At 33.8% G+C, this 16,950-nt stretch overlaps 1 protein-coding gene across 1 annotated transcript in view; it reads right to left on the bottom strand.

The window, feature by feature from the left end:
* Positions 1 to 16,950, bottom strand: part of ZFC3H1 (zinc finger C3H1-type containing) — a 55,694-nt gene that overhangs the window by 30,930 nt on the left and 7,814 nt on the right. The window contains exons 3-9 of the mRNA XM_045829968.1: positions 9,990 to 10,054; positions 6,735 to 6,933; positions 6,263 to 6,486; positions 4,804 to 4,927; positions 1,867 to 1,964; positions 629 to 838; positions 253 to 417 (exon numbers count right to left, since the gene is read on the bottom strand). Of these exons, the coding sequence (XP_045685924.1) occupies positions 253 to 417; positions 629 to 838; positions 1,867 to 1,964; positions 4,804 to 4,927; positions 6,263 to 6,486; positions 6,735 to 6,933; positions 9,990 to 10,054 (1,085 nt within the window). The remainder of the gene's footprint in view (positions 1 to 252; positions 418 to 628; positions 839 to 1,866; positions 1,965 to 4,803; positions 4,928 to 6,262; positions 6,487 to 6,734; positions 6,934 to 9,989; positions 10,055 to 16,950) is intronic.

Here is a 16,950-nt window from a genome sequence, read left to right as displayed (position 1 = left end):
GAAATGGCAGAGAAAACCATACTATTCTGATGAATATAATGCTTCCCCCCAAACATCATAAACTCTACCCTTCTGTACATGAAGAAGCTTCTCCTATTTCACTATTAATAAAAAGTAAATTTGTATTTACATATGAATGCATATGTACATATAGATGAACAAGAATGTGGGGAATGAGACAGTAGAACTGCATGCAAATTTCTAACATCCTGTTTGAATAAAAATAGGATTAAACTTTTCATTTGTTTTTACCGAGATGACAGTTCGTGGAAGACGAGGTCCTCTGTGAAACTTTGGATTCTGTATCCTAGGCTGAGATACTGTATTAATACTGACTATTGAAAGATTGCATCTTGGCACTGGCTGTGAACTGTTCAAAGCTGGAGGTGAAGGTGGGTCACTATTACTGGATGTTTCCTAAATAGGGAAGAGGCAAATGTGAAAAGAAAAGAGGAGAAGAGAAGAAAAGAAAGAAAAGAAAAATCTGTTACCTTCAAAAATCTTGAGCAAATGAATTCCATACTTAACCCTACTTTATAAAAGCGCCAAATTACAAATAAGCAGAGACTACTCCAACCTAAAACTTAAGCTCGTGAGCACCACCTAGCGGTTCAGGTATTTAAATTACCTCTGGTTTAAAAGCTCTTTTATTGGCTAGAGATTTAAGTAGTTCTTCTCGAAGCAGCATTTCTTCCTCCTCTTCCTCATCTGCAAAAGGTGGTTTTGGAGGCTGTTCTGGATCTTCAGGTGGAAGAGGTGGTAAAGGTGGTACAGGAGGTAGAGGTTCCAGAGAAACACATAAGCCTTCCACATAAGGCTGGCTCAAATGTGGCAATGACTATTTTTTAAAAAGAAAAAGTAATTACAATACAAATTTTACCAATTCTAAATGTTCATCTGTGGAGTATCATTAAACAAGCAAAAGGTAAGCTTTAGGTTACTATTTTAGCTGTAAGCTTAGTTATACTGCAAACCTCAAAAACTCTCCCAGAATTCAATATTCAGCCATGAAAAGTGTAATTTTTGTAAAAATAAAATCAATATCTGCAATGTTTAATTTACAAACTTCAAGATAATTATACAAATTTCTCCATTCCCATTCTTATCTCTATTTAGAAATCTAAAAAAATATAAAAATCAAATTTTAGAACATCTATTCCTCTAGATGACTACTTGAAAACAAGATATTAAAAAACTGAGAACATGATATTTAAGTAAAAATAAAAAAATTAGAAACCTGGAATTCTGGAAAATGGATAGTCCGGAGTATTTTAAGAAATAAACATTAGGAAGACTTACTATTACCTTTCTAAATTCTTGTGAAATGGCTTGTTAGAGAGTATCTTATAAAGAAAACTAATTTTACCCAAATTTCTAAATTTAAATATACATATGATTGAAAGACCTTCCAATGTTACTCTTGACATTTAAAACAGTTCAAGGAAAAAAGAATAATGCTTTCACTCTCACTGTCTGCTCTAACATTCCTCTCATCTTAAACTTCCTAGGAGGACACCAGATGTCTACGTAGGAACTGAAATGGCAAGATTCCTTCTAACCTATTGACAAAGATTCAGTTTGGTCTCTAGGATCTCTCAATCCAGAAATAACTTTTGACTTTGTGATTCCACAACATCCTTTTTCTCCTTTAAAAAAAATCTACCAAATGAATAGCCTGCCAGTAAATAATCAACAGATTAATCCACAGATTTCATAGCTATTGATTTTGGTAAACAATTGTTTGGGTTTTTTTTAAGCTCTCTTCAAACCTAACCATTCATTAATTACAAGGCAGTTTTTCAAAACACATTAGAAATGACACTAAGTAATACAATTTTCTTAGAAATAATATCAATTCTCACTTACAGAAACCTGAGGTGGTGGAGGCAAAGAAATAGATGGCGCTGAAGAAAAATAACCCAATGAACATTCAGTGAAGAATGGTGGTTGCACTGGTGAAGGAGCTGAAAAAAATATTTTGTAAGTTATACTAACAGAAATAGTTCAACATAAGTAAGCTACATGTAAGGTATGTTTGGAGAAATACATATGTATCTAGGTAGAGTGCAAATTAGACTTCATTAATCTCTAATAAAATCTTTACCTCCAAGAGACCACTTCTACCTATTTAAAATTATCTTTATGTCATCACAAAGTCAGCCATCAACTTAAGCTGATGTTATTCCTTCAAAACTCTTCAATCTGTTCTAATTTTCACCTAATAATGAAAATGGAATAGAGCAGGAAAGGCTCAAAATATATTTTTTTACAAATATAGTTCTTAAGCAATAAAACAAACAATTCCCCTGAACTAAAGTGCCTCAACTAAAGGAAAATAGTGGTGAGTCCATTCTACCCTTCAAGAGGAACAAAGTAATGAAATGGACTATTTAAGTTGTATAGAAAGCAAATAGGACTAGAAATGTAAAGAATTACCTACTGTGTTTAATCAATAGTGAACACTTTTCACATTTTAATTCTTTAAAGTATTTTATTGATTATGCTATTATATTTGTCCCATCTTTTTCTCCCCTTTATTCCCCTCTGCCCTGTCCCCCCTGAGGTTGGCCCAGAGGTTCCTAAGCCTCTCCTCATTTTTTTTAATTTGTTTCTTCATTCTGTCCTGGTTGGATGTTTATTTCTTTCTTCTGTTTCAAATTTTTGATTTGTGTCCCAGTTTCCTTCCCTTCACTGTTGGTTCTTTGTATATTTTTCTTCATATCATTTTGTATAGCCTTCATTTCTTCCTTCACTTTGCAAATGAGCTCAACCATTTCTGTAAATATCCCAATTACCAGTGTTCTGAACTCTGCATCTGACACGTTGTATATCTCATCACTCAGTTCTTTTTCTGGAGTTTTGATTTGTTCGTTCATTTGGGCCACAATTCTTTGTCTGGGCACACCTGTCATGTTGTAAGGGGTGGAGCCTTAAGTATTCCTGAGGGTAGGGCAACCCTGTTTGCTGTGTTGTGGTGCTATCTGTAGGGGAGGAGTCAGAGAGGGAATAATGTCCCTTGCTCCACTTTAGCCCCACTTTCCATCACTTCCCTGGCTTCTCACAAGTGGACTGTGCCCTTCTAGCATCCCGTGGTCCTCTCCAACAGACACTCCTGTGAGACTGGAAGTTTCTCCCGTCTTTGCAACCCCCACAGGTTTTTACAGCCAAAGGTTTTGAGTCTTTAGTTTCTCAGTCAGCCAGCCCCCACCTAGTCCATGCAGTCTGCCTCCTTGCCCCACATCCTCTCCACCAGCCCGTCACTACCCCTCCCTCCTCCTGGTCTAGATGAATGTTTCTGTAACTCCTTGGTTGTCAGAGTTCCATGAAGTTTGATCTTCCGGCAGTTCTGATTGCTTTTTCTTTTTAAATTGGTTGTTATCCCTTTTTTGGCTGAGCAAGGAAGAGTAGTGTTTCCACCTACTACTCCATCTTGGCCTGAATTCCACATTTTAATAATTCTTAAGTAGTTACTGATATATCTCAGTTGTTAGCAAGTCTTCTTTGGTAGCAGGTAAAAATAAATGTGCATTTTATCTTCAGTGGTTCAAAACATGGCAAATTCAGACTACTCTTGCTACCCAATAATTACATAACCTTAGAGAAATCTAATGTTCCTTCTTTGTCCCAGTTGTCTCAACTCAATATGGACATTACCTACATGACATGCATGGGGTTGACTTTCGGCCTAATGACACCATTTCAACTGACACTGTAATTTAGAACATTTTACTTCTCAAAAATACAAATATCTCTAGTGAATATGAAAAAGTTAAAATCTGACAAAGACTACAGAATATATCCTCTATACTATTTTTACAAAATTCTTTTAAAAGTATAGCTCATAATATTGTTACATGGAAATATAGTGTATTAATGATATTGTCAATACTTGAGAATTACTATGAATCATCTCTAAGAACTTAGAAATAAGAAAACAAGAGATTGACTAAAGAGAGTTAAATTACGAAAACAAAATATGTAAGATTATCAAACATGAGCTTAAAAACAATAAACATTACCCAAATCAAAGATTTTTGTCTTCTCTCTGGTCTACACACACTAATATAGGATTCTAGTTTGATTTTGTGTAACAATATAGCCACAGGGAGAAATAAACTGATTGTATGGTCTTTTAAGTAAGTCTTCTAGTTCTGAATGCCAACTGCATTTGGTAGCCTGCCTCAGTTCCATGTGTTTTACTTACTAAGAATAGATATATTAGGGCCAACCATCCTGAATAACAACTAAAGCAAGTCTCTAGCTCTCCAGGTTACTGTCACATCTTGGAATATGCAATCTAAGTGAGGTACAGCCCTGACCATTCTAACCAGTCTTCCCTGAGATGGCTCTAGTATCACCTTCCCTCTCCAAATTCCTACAAGGTATCATCACTGGAAGGAGGAAGAAGGAAGTCTAAAAGCAAAAAAGATCATTTTGACTAAAATCCAAAATATCTTGATATAAAGATACTTAAGAGGTCAAAGTTTTGTTCATTTTTTAAAAGCACTATTCTCATCTGCTTTTAAAATCTTCACTTTTTAGATCAAATAGGTAAGAGTTTAAACATGCCTTTCTATTTAAATGCTACTTAGAAGAAACACTTGGAAATAAAAGTTAATATTACAATTTGAGATTTGCTTTCCAAGTAGTTACACCACCAAATAATGTCTATGGTTGAACAATCTACTAATAAATTTCATGTTAATTACACATTTCTTTCAAGGTTTTGGGGAACTTCATGACCATTTTCTATTTAATAATTATTAAATAGAACATGCAAATGTTTTAAGTTTTAGTTCATACCTGGAGAATTGGTTTCACTATCTGTGTCCATAGCAACTTCTTCATAGTTATCATATTGATAAATGCCTCCTCCACCGTCAGTAGACTGCTTATCCAAGGATCGTCTCAGGTCAGGATCTGAAGACTAATTACACAGGATGTTTAGTTTCACAGCATTTTCTTAGTCTATTCTCATGCTAGAAAGTATGAAACAATTTGTAGCCATTTTCTAAAAAAATACTCAAAACTCATAGTAATCCAGTTAGACCTGTCTATCACATTTGATTTGGAAAATTCAATGCACACAACAGGTGGTTGATAACTGTCAGACAGGAAATAGAAGCTAACAAGGACTATATCTATAAAGATAAAATTGTCCAGAGTTAATTGAGCTACTAATCACTTATTCCTCTATAAAATGACATCAAAATCTTGAATACTTATGGCCTCTCTCTGTATAAAAAACTACATGAATAAATCTAAGTGTTATATCATCAAAACTATATTTAGATTATTTCAAAAACTCCATAAATATTTTAGTTATAAATTATTAATAGCTGAAAACTAGAAATTCTTGGTGGACATGTTTGCATATTTTCTTTTTGTACCCTTACAATGTTTCACTCACAGAGATGGTTCATAACAAACTAAAAACTAGCAAAACCTACACAGATAGATATAAGAGTCATGTGCAAATACAATACTTTTTTTTAAAAAAGGATTCTATCAAAGTGATTTTTGGAGTTCAAAATAGGAATATTTATAAATTCCTTAAGAAAATTAAACTCCTGACTCCCCAGAATTAAAGAGCTCTTAATATCCCCTATTCATTAGTACATTCACAAGCGTAGTCTCAAAGCAGAGAATTCTGAAAATTATCACTGATAATAGCACTAGATTAATATAAAATTTCTAATATACTTCCTGACACCATCCATAAAAAAGACAGTCATTCAGTCATTATCAATGATTTATACATACTAAAGGCTCACAAATGCTTGATAACTAAATAGCCACTAAGTCTGTTCCTGTATCATAACTTTATTTAAAATGGTCTACACTAATTAATCATGACTCTCCTAACTCTACATTACTAAGTAATGAAAAATGAATAAAATTCTGCCCCTTATAAGAGCCATTTTTAGAAAAAGTGTCCACTACAATTTAGTGATCCTACTTTCTTCTAATTAGAAAATGATGAAAAGCTAAATGTAGGATTTACTAACTATAAATTTAAGTATTTTATTTCTTCTGTTTTTAATATTTATAACTGCAACACTCATTCACAATTATAACTTACCTTTCCTTCTCCCAAAAATTATTTACGTAACAAGCTATATCAAACACAAGAAATTTCTTAGTTGACTGAATTTATGAAATAAGATGATAAAGACGCTTAAATTTGAGTAATATTTTGATTTTATATTTTTGCACTCCTTACTTTCATTTTTTAATTTTTTTTTATTGTTGGCACCCTTACTTTACTTCTTGACCGCCTCTTTCCACCAACCAATTTCATAAATCGATTGTACTGCTCTTCCTGATTTGAGAGATCTCGAATTTTTCTGATTTCTTCCTCTCTTTTCCTTCTCTCTTCTTCTTCTGCTTGTTTTCGGAGATCCTCTTCTTTCTGTCTTTCCTGTTCTTTTTGTTGTTGTAGTTTCTTCCATGCTTTTGTTTGCTGCTTCCTCAATGCTTGTTTAGCTTTAAATGATAATAAATACATAAACATCATTATGTATTACAGTTTGAATTTTCTAAAGAATAAAAGAAAAAAAGAGCTTTAAAAATTACTTTAAGTGTTATATATAGCTGTTCCTCAATTCTGTTAACATAGGACTGTCCTCCATTCAAGGCCTTATAATTCTCCACACTCAAAACTTTCTAAATTAAAATCTAGACACTATACTTATAACTGAAACCAATTTTAAAACTGGAACAGAAATGATCACCTGTAGTGCTAACTTTTTTGGCCGAATGTGTTTTGGTACTGGTTTTCACTTTTTGCTGTACAGTTTTCGTCTTGGTCAACTTTTCTTTGCTTTCTTTCATCACCTGCTGTTCTTTTTGTTGCCATTTTTTACTGGCTGACTGAAGAGCCAAAAGACGAAGTTGTAGTTCAGATAATTCCTCTTCATCTTCACCAAGTTTCTTAAAAAAAAAAAAGAAATCATTGCATTGTAAATTATTTGACCCTAAACATTTCACCAAGTCAAATCTTTTGTATGATCAAAATTTAAAGTTAATTTTAAAGCAAGTATTTGAATGGCAAATATAAATAAAATAAAGAAACTTGATTACTTACCCCACAGCCTTAGACCCTGATTTAGACCCGCTAATGCAAACAGAATATCTGAGTATACATATGTGAGTAGGGTTGGAGGGGAAGGGTACAACTGATGAAACACGACGACACACAAAAAAGGAAAAGTTATGGGTTAGAGATCAACATTTAACCTGGCTTCCCAAACAAGGAAGAGTAAAACTCTGAAGCCAGAGAACTCAAGAAGAAAAATCAATCCAAGAGAGGGGTAAGGAATGAAGAATGAAATGGTTATCATGTGATTTACTAGCCTTACAAGTAATACAGAGAACCGGTACATTTAAAGTCAAGATTCAAATTTGCAAACTTTTTTATTTTTTTAATTCTCACCTGAGGATAAGTTTATTGATTTTTTAAAGAGGAAGTGAGAGAGAGAGAGAGACAGAGAGAGAGGGTGGGAAACATCAATGTGAAAGAGAATCTTCAACTGGTTGCCTTTCCAACATACCCCAACTGGGGACTGAATTTAGGTATGTACTCTGACCGGGAATTGAACCCACCATCTTTTTGGTATATGGGACATCACTCCAACCAAGCCACTCAGCCAGGGCAAATTTGCAAACTTTTGTAACTATATATTTTATAATTTTATAGTGTTGAAAGAAAAAATATATAAAGATTTGCTTATATTTGAACATGTTTTAACATGTATGTTTTAAACCTACAGGTATTTATCTGAAGGTTTAAATATTTAAAGTATTTTAAACATCCAAGACTTTGCTTCAGGGAAGCTAAAATAGGAAGATGGATTCAGAGCAAACATTTAAGAAGTTTCTTTCCAATTTAAAAAAACCTGACTTTTTTATTCTACCTTTTTTGAGATAACTTTACAAATTAAGTTCTCTACATTTTAGCTAAAATATAATGGCAACCTAAACAGAGGTTCTTAATTAGCTTTACATGGAGTACATGGATTTGCAGGGGAAAGAAGGAAAGAGGTCTGATCCTTCGGCCTCCCTACCCCTTGAAATTAAATGCAAAATTGTATGTTTTTCCTTTACATGTATGTATGGAGGAAAAAGGAGAAATCAAAACTCTAAGATTCAAAAAGGTTAAAGCCCACTTATCAAATAACCTTTTTCTTACAGGTGAACTGTAATTACATTTTTTCTAAAATCCAATTAAATTATATAATTCTTTTTTTTTTCCTAATGCTTAAGCATAAAGAAAACAGTAGATCCTATACCCACTGATTTCACCCATACACGAACTATTATAAACCCCTAAAGAACTATCATTACTTCAGTTTATCGAAATCGAGATATAGTTACTCTTTCCACTGTTGGAAAATATATGTAACAAATGAGACTTAAAATTAACATCTTAAATTCTTTTTGATTTCTAAGTCACTTAAACATGCCAAATTCTACTGCTTGGTACTGAAGTTCTAGAGCCATACTGACCAATACAGTAGAGCAATGAGCTACATGTGGCTACTTAAATTATATAACTAAAATTGAATATAAAATTTAGTTCATCAGCCACACTAATCATTTCAAGTGCTTAATAGCCACATGTTGTTAACAGCTACCACAGTGAAGAGTACAGATATAGAACATTTCCCTTACTGTAGAAAATTCTATTAGATTTTGGACAGTGCTGATCTAGAGAGTTTAAAGCTAATCATCACTTTTCCATTGAGACTCAATAGTCTTTGATTACTTTTTTGCAACTCCTTTGGAATAAAAGAAAGAAACCACTGATTCTATTATGCAAATAAATGCTGTTTAAAGCAGCTACCTACCTGATCAGGAACAAGAGCACATGAACCTCATTCATCTCATTGCTTTGACACCTAAGACCTGTGTAACTATGGCAAGTCACTTAATGTACCCATATAAATCTTACCTTACCTGTAAAACAGATGTCAACTTACTTTATTAAGTTATTGTCAAGATATTTAAAAATATACAAATATGTGTGTGTATTTGTGTGCATGTGTGTATCTGTTGTATTATCATCCTTAATTTCAGGACCATCTCTTTCCTAAAGCTCCTAGGCTCTTTGCATCATTACCATGTACTCATAAAAACTAGCTGAAACCTTAACTGAATAAACTGCATGTATTTCAGCCCTAACTGGTGTAGCTCAGTGGACTGAGTGCGGGCTGCGAACCAAAGCATCGCAGGTTCGATTCCCAGTCAGGGCACATGCCTGGGTTGTGGGCTGGGTCTCCCAGTAGGGGCCACATGAGAGGCAACCACACATTGATGTTTCTCTCTCTCTCTTTCTCCCTCCCTTATCATATCTAAAAATAAATAAATAAAATTTAAAAAATAAACTTCATCTATTTCAGATCTCTAAGACAACAAAGAAAAGGCTTGGGTTATTAAGTGTCTATTAAATGCCAAACACAGTGCTTGGTGCCTCTGTATTTTATCCTGGGGGACCTCACAACAACCCAGAGAATGGATGATGTTAAATTCATTTTTGTAAAAAAGAAAAACAGAGGCAAGCAAAGACTAAATAAATAGCTTATACAAGATCAGTAAGCTAAGAGGAAGAGCTAGATCCTGAATATCAGGTCAAGGTTTTTCTAACTCCAAAGCTTTCCCAAAAAGCATACATCCCCCGCTCCACCTCCAAATTGAAAAAAAAAAAAAAATCTGGATGAATTTTAAAAGTGTCAAAAAACAAATGAGATCATCTAAAGATATAAATAACACTTCAATTAACCACAATTTAATTGAAGCCAGTGGAAAAATATTCCAAGATGTCTCTCCATATTTTCTTATCCTTAAGACTTATATCCAAATAAAGATAAAGCAACGATGAAAGAAAATTAGTGGAAAGCAAGACAGAATTTCCCTTTCGAAAGAACAGAGCAGAGCACTACAACAATCAGCCTTACAGAGCTATCCAACTCCACACAGCAGTATCTTACCTTTTCAGATAGAATATCTGAAGCACTAAGTCTTCTTGTTAAATTTTGTTCTTTATCTTCTAATCCTTCAAAATAAAATAGCATACTTTGAATACTCTAAAAGACAGTTACACTCAACTTAAAATACAATATAATGTCTTAGGTTAATTACTTTAAAGGGTCTCATTAAGGGTTTCATTTTCTCAATCTCTCAAGCAAAAGAACACTGTTAGAGAAAATAAAGATCTGACCAAACTTCTCATATCAGCCTCATTTCTAAGAGTTACAAGGTAAGTGATTCAAAACATTAAATAGTAAGTTAACAGCCAATTTTGGAAGTTAACAGCCAATGACTTCCAAACTAAAAAATGATTATTTCAAATAAGAACAGATCTACAGAGTAGATAAGAGGTAAGGCTTCATTATCAAATAGATAATACACACTGATAAAACATAATGATGACTATTAATTCAGACCTCTAAATGAAACATCAACATGTAGAGATTATATTGAATTTATACAATAAGGAAATGGTCATCTATTTTCCTAGAAAACCATCAGCAGAAGTAGGTTAAATAGCAACAAAATTAAATCTATCCACACAATTTTTCCAGAATTCTAGCCTTGGGCCCAGATTTCTGATGAAGTTATTTACAAAATCTTACTTATATATTATCTAATCTATGACGGCTCAACAAATCACATAATAAAATTACAGTACATTTACAACAGCATTGAGATACACTTTTGTAGCTAAAACAGATGAAGTTAAAAACTAAGAGAATCCTTCCTCAAGATGACACAACTGAAGTTTAAACTCCTAGGCTTTCCCCCCAAAGTACCACCAATCAGTGTTCCAAACATCCTAACTTGATTGCTTAAGGCCTACTGGTAAAAAGAATAGGCAATTAATTCAATAAATAGAGAAATTACTACAAGAGTACCCGACACAAGGTAAATAGAAGGCAACCATCAAATTTTGTATCAGGTCAGTTCTGCTATAAGGCTTGTTTTGGAAATGTGAATCTGTTTCAACATGACTGATATATTAGAAAATAATTTGAGCATAACACAAATTTCATGTTTGCTTAAATGCAATTTGTCCCCAAGAAACAAACACTAACAGTTTGCAGAAAACTACCTAAGGGTTATCTAAGTCATGTAGGAAATACATGAACCCCATTACACTTTGAGCATCTACCGACTACTTCAGTTCACTGTATATTAACCACACTCATCTACATTTGGTGTTACAGCTTACTGTTCAATTTCAGATAACCTTCCTTGTTGCACTTTATAATTCATAAGCTGAAACCTCCCATTCCCATAAGCACAATTAAGGCCTTTTTCAAGGTAAAGTGACATTTACTGTAGTATTTCAAGCCTTTTTTTTTTACCCATGCAACTTGCAAAGCTGCACTACCATTTTTTATTAAGTTCCTATCTTTTTTCATGTGTTGCTGACGTTTTTGAATGTTTTTTCTCTAACTCCATTTTGTCCATAAACCCTGTCATTTTTATTGTGCAATTTTGCAATATAGTGATTTTTGGAATGTTTATGTCTCATTATACCAAAACTTATCATACTTCAAAGAACACTAGTAGAGTAACAAATTATTAGACAAAAATGCACCAAAAATAGAGACATAAGCAGACTTCTAATAATAAATGTAGAAAGCACTAAACTTTTCTCCTATATGAGAAGCCTACTATTAGTTGATGAGGCTCTATCTTGTCTAAAACAAATGGCAGCACCTCCCTTTAAGGTAGCAGACGGACAAGTAGCCATTAAGCTAGCAGGTAACCTATGAGCACAATGCTACCTTAAAAACAAGCACAAACCATAATTTTTAGACTATAAATCTAACTTCATGCAAAGATTATAAAAGCAGGTTATTGTTCAAAACCAAACATAGTTAGTCACTATTCTACCAACGTCATGTGTCTCTACAATAAAATTATTTCACTTCTTACTCAATACTTCCAAAATGAAGATTGGTCTTGTGCAGTCATGTAGTATTTTAGAAATTATTACATGGTACCATAAACTGAGATACAGTCACTGAGATAAGGGTGGTAGTTAAAAACCATAATTACTGAAAACACCTTAGAAAAATGGAAAACTGAGGACATCAACAGTTAAGTTACAAAGGAAAAAAATTTTTTTTTAAAAAAGGAAAATCAGAGTTTTTAAAAATTTCAGGTGTATGGTATCACAGAAACCCCCATATTTCAAGATTAGTGAAAAAAACATCACTGAATATAAATCTGTCTACTCCCTGTAGAATATTTTCAACCTTGTGGTAAGAGTGATCCTTTAAGAATATAAAACAAATTATTCCTGTCCTTTGCTCAAGACCCTGCAATAGCTCCCATTTCATTCAGAATAAAAACCAAAGTTCTTACAAGGCTCTATATGATCTATCCCTGTCATCTTTGACCTCTCCTGTCCCACTATTCATCCCCCTCATTCTGTTTAGTGGCACAGACCTCCCCATTATTCCCAATATGCCAGGCACCCTTCTGCCTTAGGGTCATTATTCTAGTTCAGCAATTTTCAACCAGTGTGCTGCAGAAATTTTTAAAACATGCAATATCTGACTATTTAGTCAGGGACACTGACCTCTTTACCCTTATGCTGTTAAATTTTAAAAACTGACAACAGCCAACACAACAATAGCCATTTGGGCCCTGGCTGGGTAGTTCAGTTGTTTAGAGCATCATCCCAATATGCCGAGGTTGCATATTGGGTCCTCGTTGAGGGCACATACAAGAATCAACCAATGAATGCATAAATAAGTGAAACCACAAATCAATGCTTCTCTACCTCTCTCAAATCAATTTAAAAAATAGTCATTCAGTGTGAATGATTCAAATGTATACTTATTTTTTGTCAGATCAGCAAAAAATATTTTTGGTGTGCCACAGAATTTTAGTACTTTGTGTGCCATAAGATGACAAAGGTTGAAAATCGCTGTTCTAGCTCAGTGATTCTCAAACATGAGCAGGCATTAGAATCAACAAGAAGGCCTATTATTTACAGATTGCTGGTGGTTATTTCCAACATTTCTAATTCAGTAGGTCTGGGGTAGGGCCTGAGATTTTGCATTTCTACCAAGTTCCCGGGTAATGCTGGTAATAAGACCAGTTAGAAAAATCATCACTCTAAAGTGGGTGGAGGTGGAAGAGGGTATACAAAGGATAAATGATACTGAAGAAAATGCAGATAAAAAGAAAAGAAAATCATTGCTCTAGCTATTTATTCTATTTGCCTAGAAACCTCATCCCCCACATATCCATTTGGCTATTTCCTTACCATCTCCAACACCTCTATAGATCTCACCTTCAAATTCAAGCTTCCTAATCACCCATTAATACTGCAACCTGTACCCACTATCCTTATCCTTCTTACCCTTCTATAGTTTCTCTCTGTTATTTACTGTCTCCCTTGCTATAATCCAAGCCCATGAAAGCATAAATAATTCTCTATTTTGTTCACTGATGTATTTCTAAGAGCCTGCAGTAAAGTGCTCCATTAACTTTTGAATGAATAAAAGAATGAAGTGAAAAAATGAATACAAATGAAAAATGAATTTTGCAATTAGCTCTGAGTAACCTCACCATGAGTAGTTTCAGTCTTCTGGTAGGGGTAGAAAAGATACTGCATTGGGTTAAGAATGCACGAAAGGTAAACTGAAAAAGAGTCAGCACAGGCTCTTTCCGAAAGTCCGGTTGAAAAGACAAGTTAAGGGAGAATGCAGAATGGGGAGGAAGGAATGTTCAAATTTGGGGATAAAACACTAAAATGTTTTTTGAAATAAATATTTTTTTAATTTATTTTTTGGACAGAGGAGAAGGAAAGGAGAGAGGGAGAGAAACATTGCTTACTTGCCTCTTACACGCCTCCACCTTGGAGACCTAGCCCCACAACCCAGGTATGTGTAACCTTTTAGTTCGCAAGCTAGTGCTCAATCCACTGAGCCACACCAACCAGGATCTAAAATATGTTTATAATAGACCTATTATGAGGAAGTGGTTAAAGATAAGTCAAAATAAACAGAAGGAGCAAGGTCCCAGAGAAGGTGGGAAAAGTTAAAACCAGGAATACAGGTTAAAACAAAATGGCCATAAACAAGGAAAGAGTCACCACTTCCTCCAAGTGGAGGAATGTAAGTAGTAATCAGTATGGACATAAGTTTACAGTCAGGAAGTGAGAAGCTGGAAGCTGAAATAGGAGGCAACCTCATAGGCTGACAAGAGACATAAAGGCCGAGTAAAAGCATGAAAATTGATGATGAAGGTTTAGAAGAGCTGTTTGAGAGAAATGGGGAAAAAAGCTGACCCAATTAAATGTTTAATTGCAAAACTGAGAGTTTTGCTGAAGATTGGAGAAGAGAATGCCTGAGTAGAAAGACTATAATTTATTGATTCAGATAAATTTTATTCTTTTTGGTGTTCTCCCAATACCTCTTCACACTGCTGCTAGTCATTTTTCTGAAACAGACATCTGATCACATCATTTTCCTGTTTAAAAATATCTGACTACCCAGCTGATTTTTTAAAAAATCTAAAGTCTCTTGCCCTGGCTGGCGTAGCTCAGTGGATTGAGCGCGGGCTGGGAACCAAAGTGTCCCAGGTTCGATTCCCAGCCAGGGTACATTCCTGGGTTGCAGACCATAAACCCCAGCAACCGCACATTGATGTTTCTCTCTCTCCCTCTCTCTATCGCCCTCCCTTCCCTCTCTAAAAATAAATAAATAAAATATTAAAAAAAAAAATCTAAAGTCTTTAGCAAGATAATCAAGGCCCTTCATAATCCAATCTCACCTATCCTTTCATAAATTCATATCAAACCACTTTCAGAAAATGGCTATATATAATATAGCCCATAATGCACCCATAATTCCAATATCCTTTAAAAGATCTGTGACTTATCTGTTCACTTGGTTCATCTGACTTCCCAAGTGGAAAAGACTTATTTTTCAAGACACATATCAAACATTTCCATCACTATGAAAAACTTCCTAAACCCAAGTGGGGATTTTTCATCCTTCCTCCGTGTTACTGCAGGTTTTCATACACAAATTTTTATCATAGTTCATGATATTTATATGTGTCTTTTCTATCCCACTGGGTTGTACTTTTCTAAGCTGCTTGTCTGGAATCATGGTATTTCATTGAAGAGGGGGGAAAAAACATCCCTGAGAATGTGCATCCAAAATCAGTCACCACTCAGGTCTGCAACCAAATTTATACCATATGACCCTGAAAAGCTCAAAAATAAAGTGGTCCAAAAGCAAAAGTCTACTTAGGTGCCTGATAGCAGCAAAAGCAAATTCTCTCTGGAGATCTGTGCCAGGCAAAATATTCCCACCAAAAAGTTCAAAGAAAAATAAGCACCTCATTAAAACAACAAAAAAGTCACTAAGTGTTCAAGAGAAGAAGGTACCAAAAATAAGAACCAGCAGAGACAGCAAACATCAGAAATCAGACCCACAAAAACCTCAGATATAGGAAATTAGCAGGTAAAGGGAAGAAACAAAACAAACCTATGATTAACATGTTTAAAGAAATAAAGATACATTTGAAAAAACAAGCTGAGAAAAGAAAGCTAAGAAGAATGAGCCAAGTTATTTAAAAACAAAATATAAAATACTAAAATAAAACCTGTAACTAAAATTTAAAAATCAATAGGTGGGCTTAAGGCTGATCAAATACAGATAAAGAGAGAATCAGAGAACTGAAAGACACAGCAAATGAAATTTCCCAGAATGTAGCGGAGTTACAGAGATGGAAACTTAAGAAAAATTAAGGGAAATTAAAGATACAGTGAGATGATTTAATATAATATACATCTATACAGAGTTTCAGAAAAGAGAATGGAACAATATTTTAAGAGATGATAGTTTTTCAGAATCAGTAAAAACAAAAAGCACCATGTATTCCAAACTGGATAAATAAAAAAGAAAACTAAAATCAACACATCATAGTTAAACTACACAATCCCAAAGACAAAAATAGGACCTTTAAAGCAACCAGAGAAAGAAGACAGATTACCTTCAAACTAGAAATTACTAAGATAGGTGACTTTTCAAAATCCACTATGGTAGCCAAAAATATCTCCAGTATATTGAGAATATGATTAATCAATCTAGAATTCTAAACCTAGGAAAACTGTCTTTAAAAGAGGGCACACAGAAATAACTTTTCCATCTAGCAAACACATTTAAAGGAAATTTTTAAATGTATTTAAGCATAAGACATAGACATAGAAGAAAAAGTGAGCCAAGTAATTACTAAATAGATAAAGCTAGATAAATACTGGTCCTTATATATCAGGGAGAGGGTAAAAACCCTGACTGATTTTAATCACTGATAATAATTCATGTTACAACTCCGAGAGGAACCAATATGAGAACAGAAACTTTGTAACTAACTTCCAAACTAGTAAAACGATTATAATTAAAAAAAAAATTGAGTCAAGAAAGAAAAAAGGACCAAAAGGAAATAAATCCAAATATCAGTAGTCATGAGAAAATGTGAATGAACTGTATGTTCTATTTAAAAGACAAAGACAAACTAAATTACAAATGAAATCTAGCTCTATACTATGTACAAGTGACATCTGAGACCCAAGGATATAGGAAGACTGAAAGAATGAAAAATAATATACAAGGCATATATATATGCCTTGTATATATATATATATATATATATATATATATATATATATATATATATATATATATATACACACACGCATATATATATACTTACCAAGAGAAAGAGTGGCTATTAATATAGACAAAATATCTTTTTAGGCAAAAACATGACTAGTGATAAAAACAGTCACTCCAGTATAAAGAGAATGATGAGTCAATTTTCCAACTTCCAAGTACTTAAAGCAAAAACAGAAATCCACTATCATAATGGCAGATTTTAACAAACCTCTCAGTAATTGATAGATCAAAAAGATCAAAA

This window comes from Phyllostomus hastatus, unplaced genomic scaffold (assembly GCF_019186645.2).
Source record: "Phyllostomus hastatus isolate PE091 unplaced genomic scaffold, TTU_PhHast_1.1 phas_scaffold_93, whole genome shotgun sequence".
Lineage (NCBI taxonomy): Eukaryota > Metazoa > Chordata > Mammalia > Chiroptera > Phyllostomidae > Phyllostomus > Phyllostomus hastatus.
Note: the sequence above shows the minus strand (reverse complement) of the source record. Positions and strands in the feature narration are given on the sequence as shown.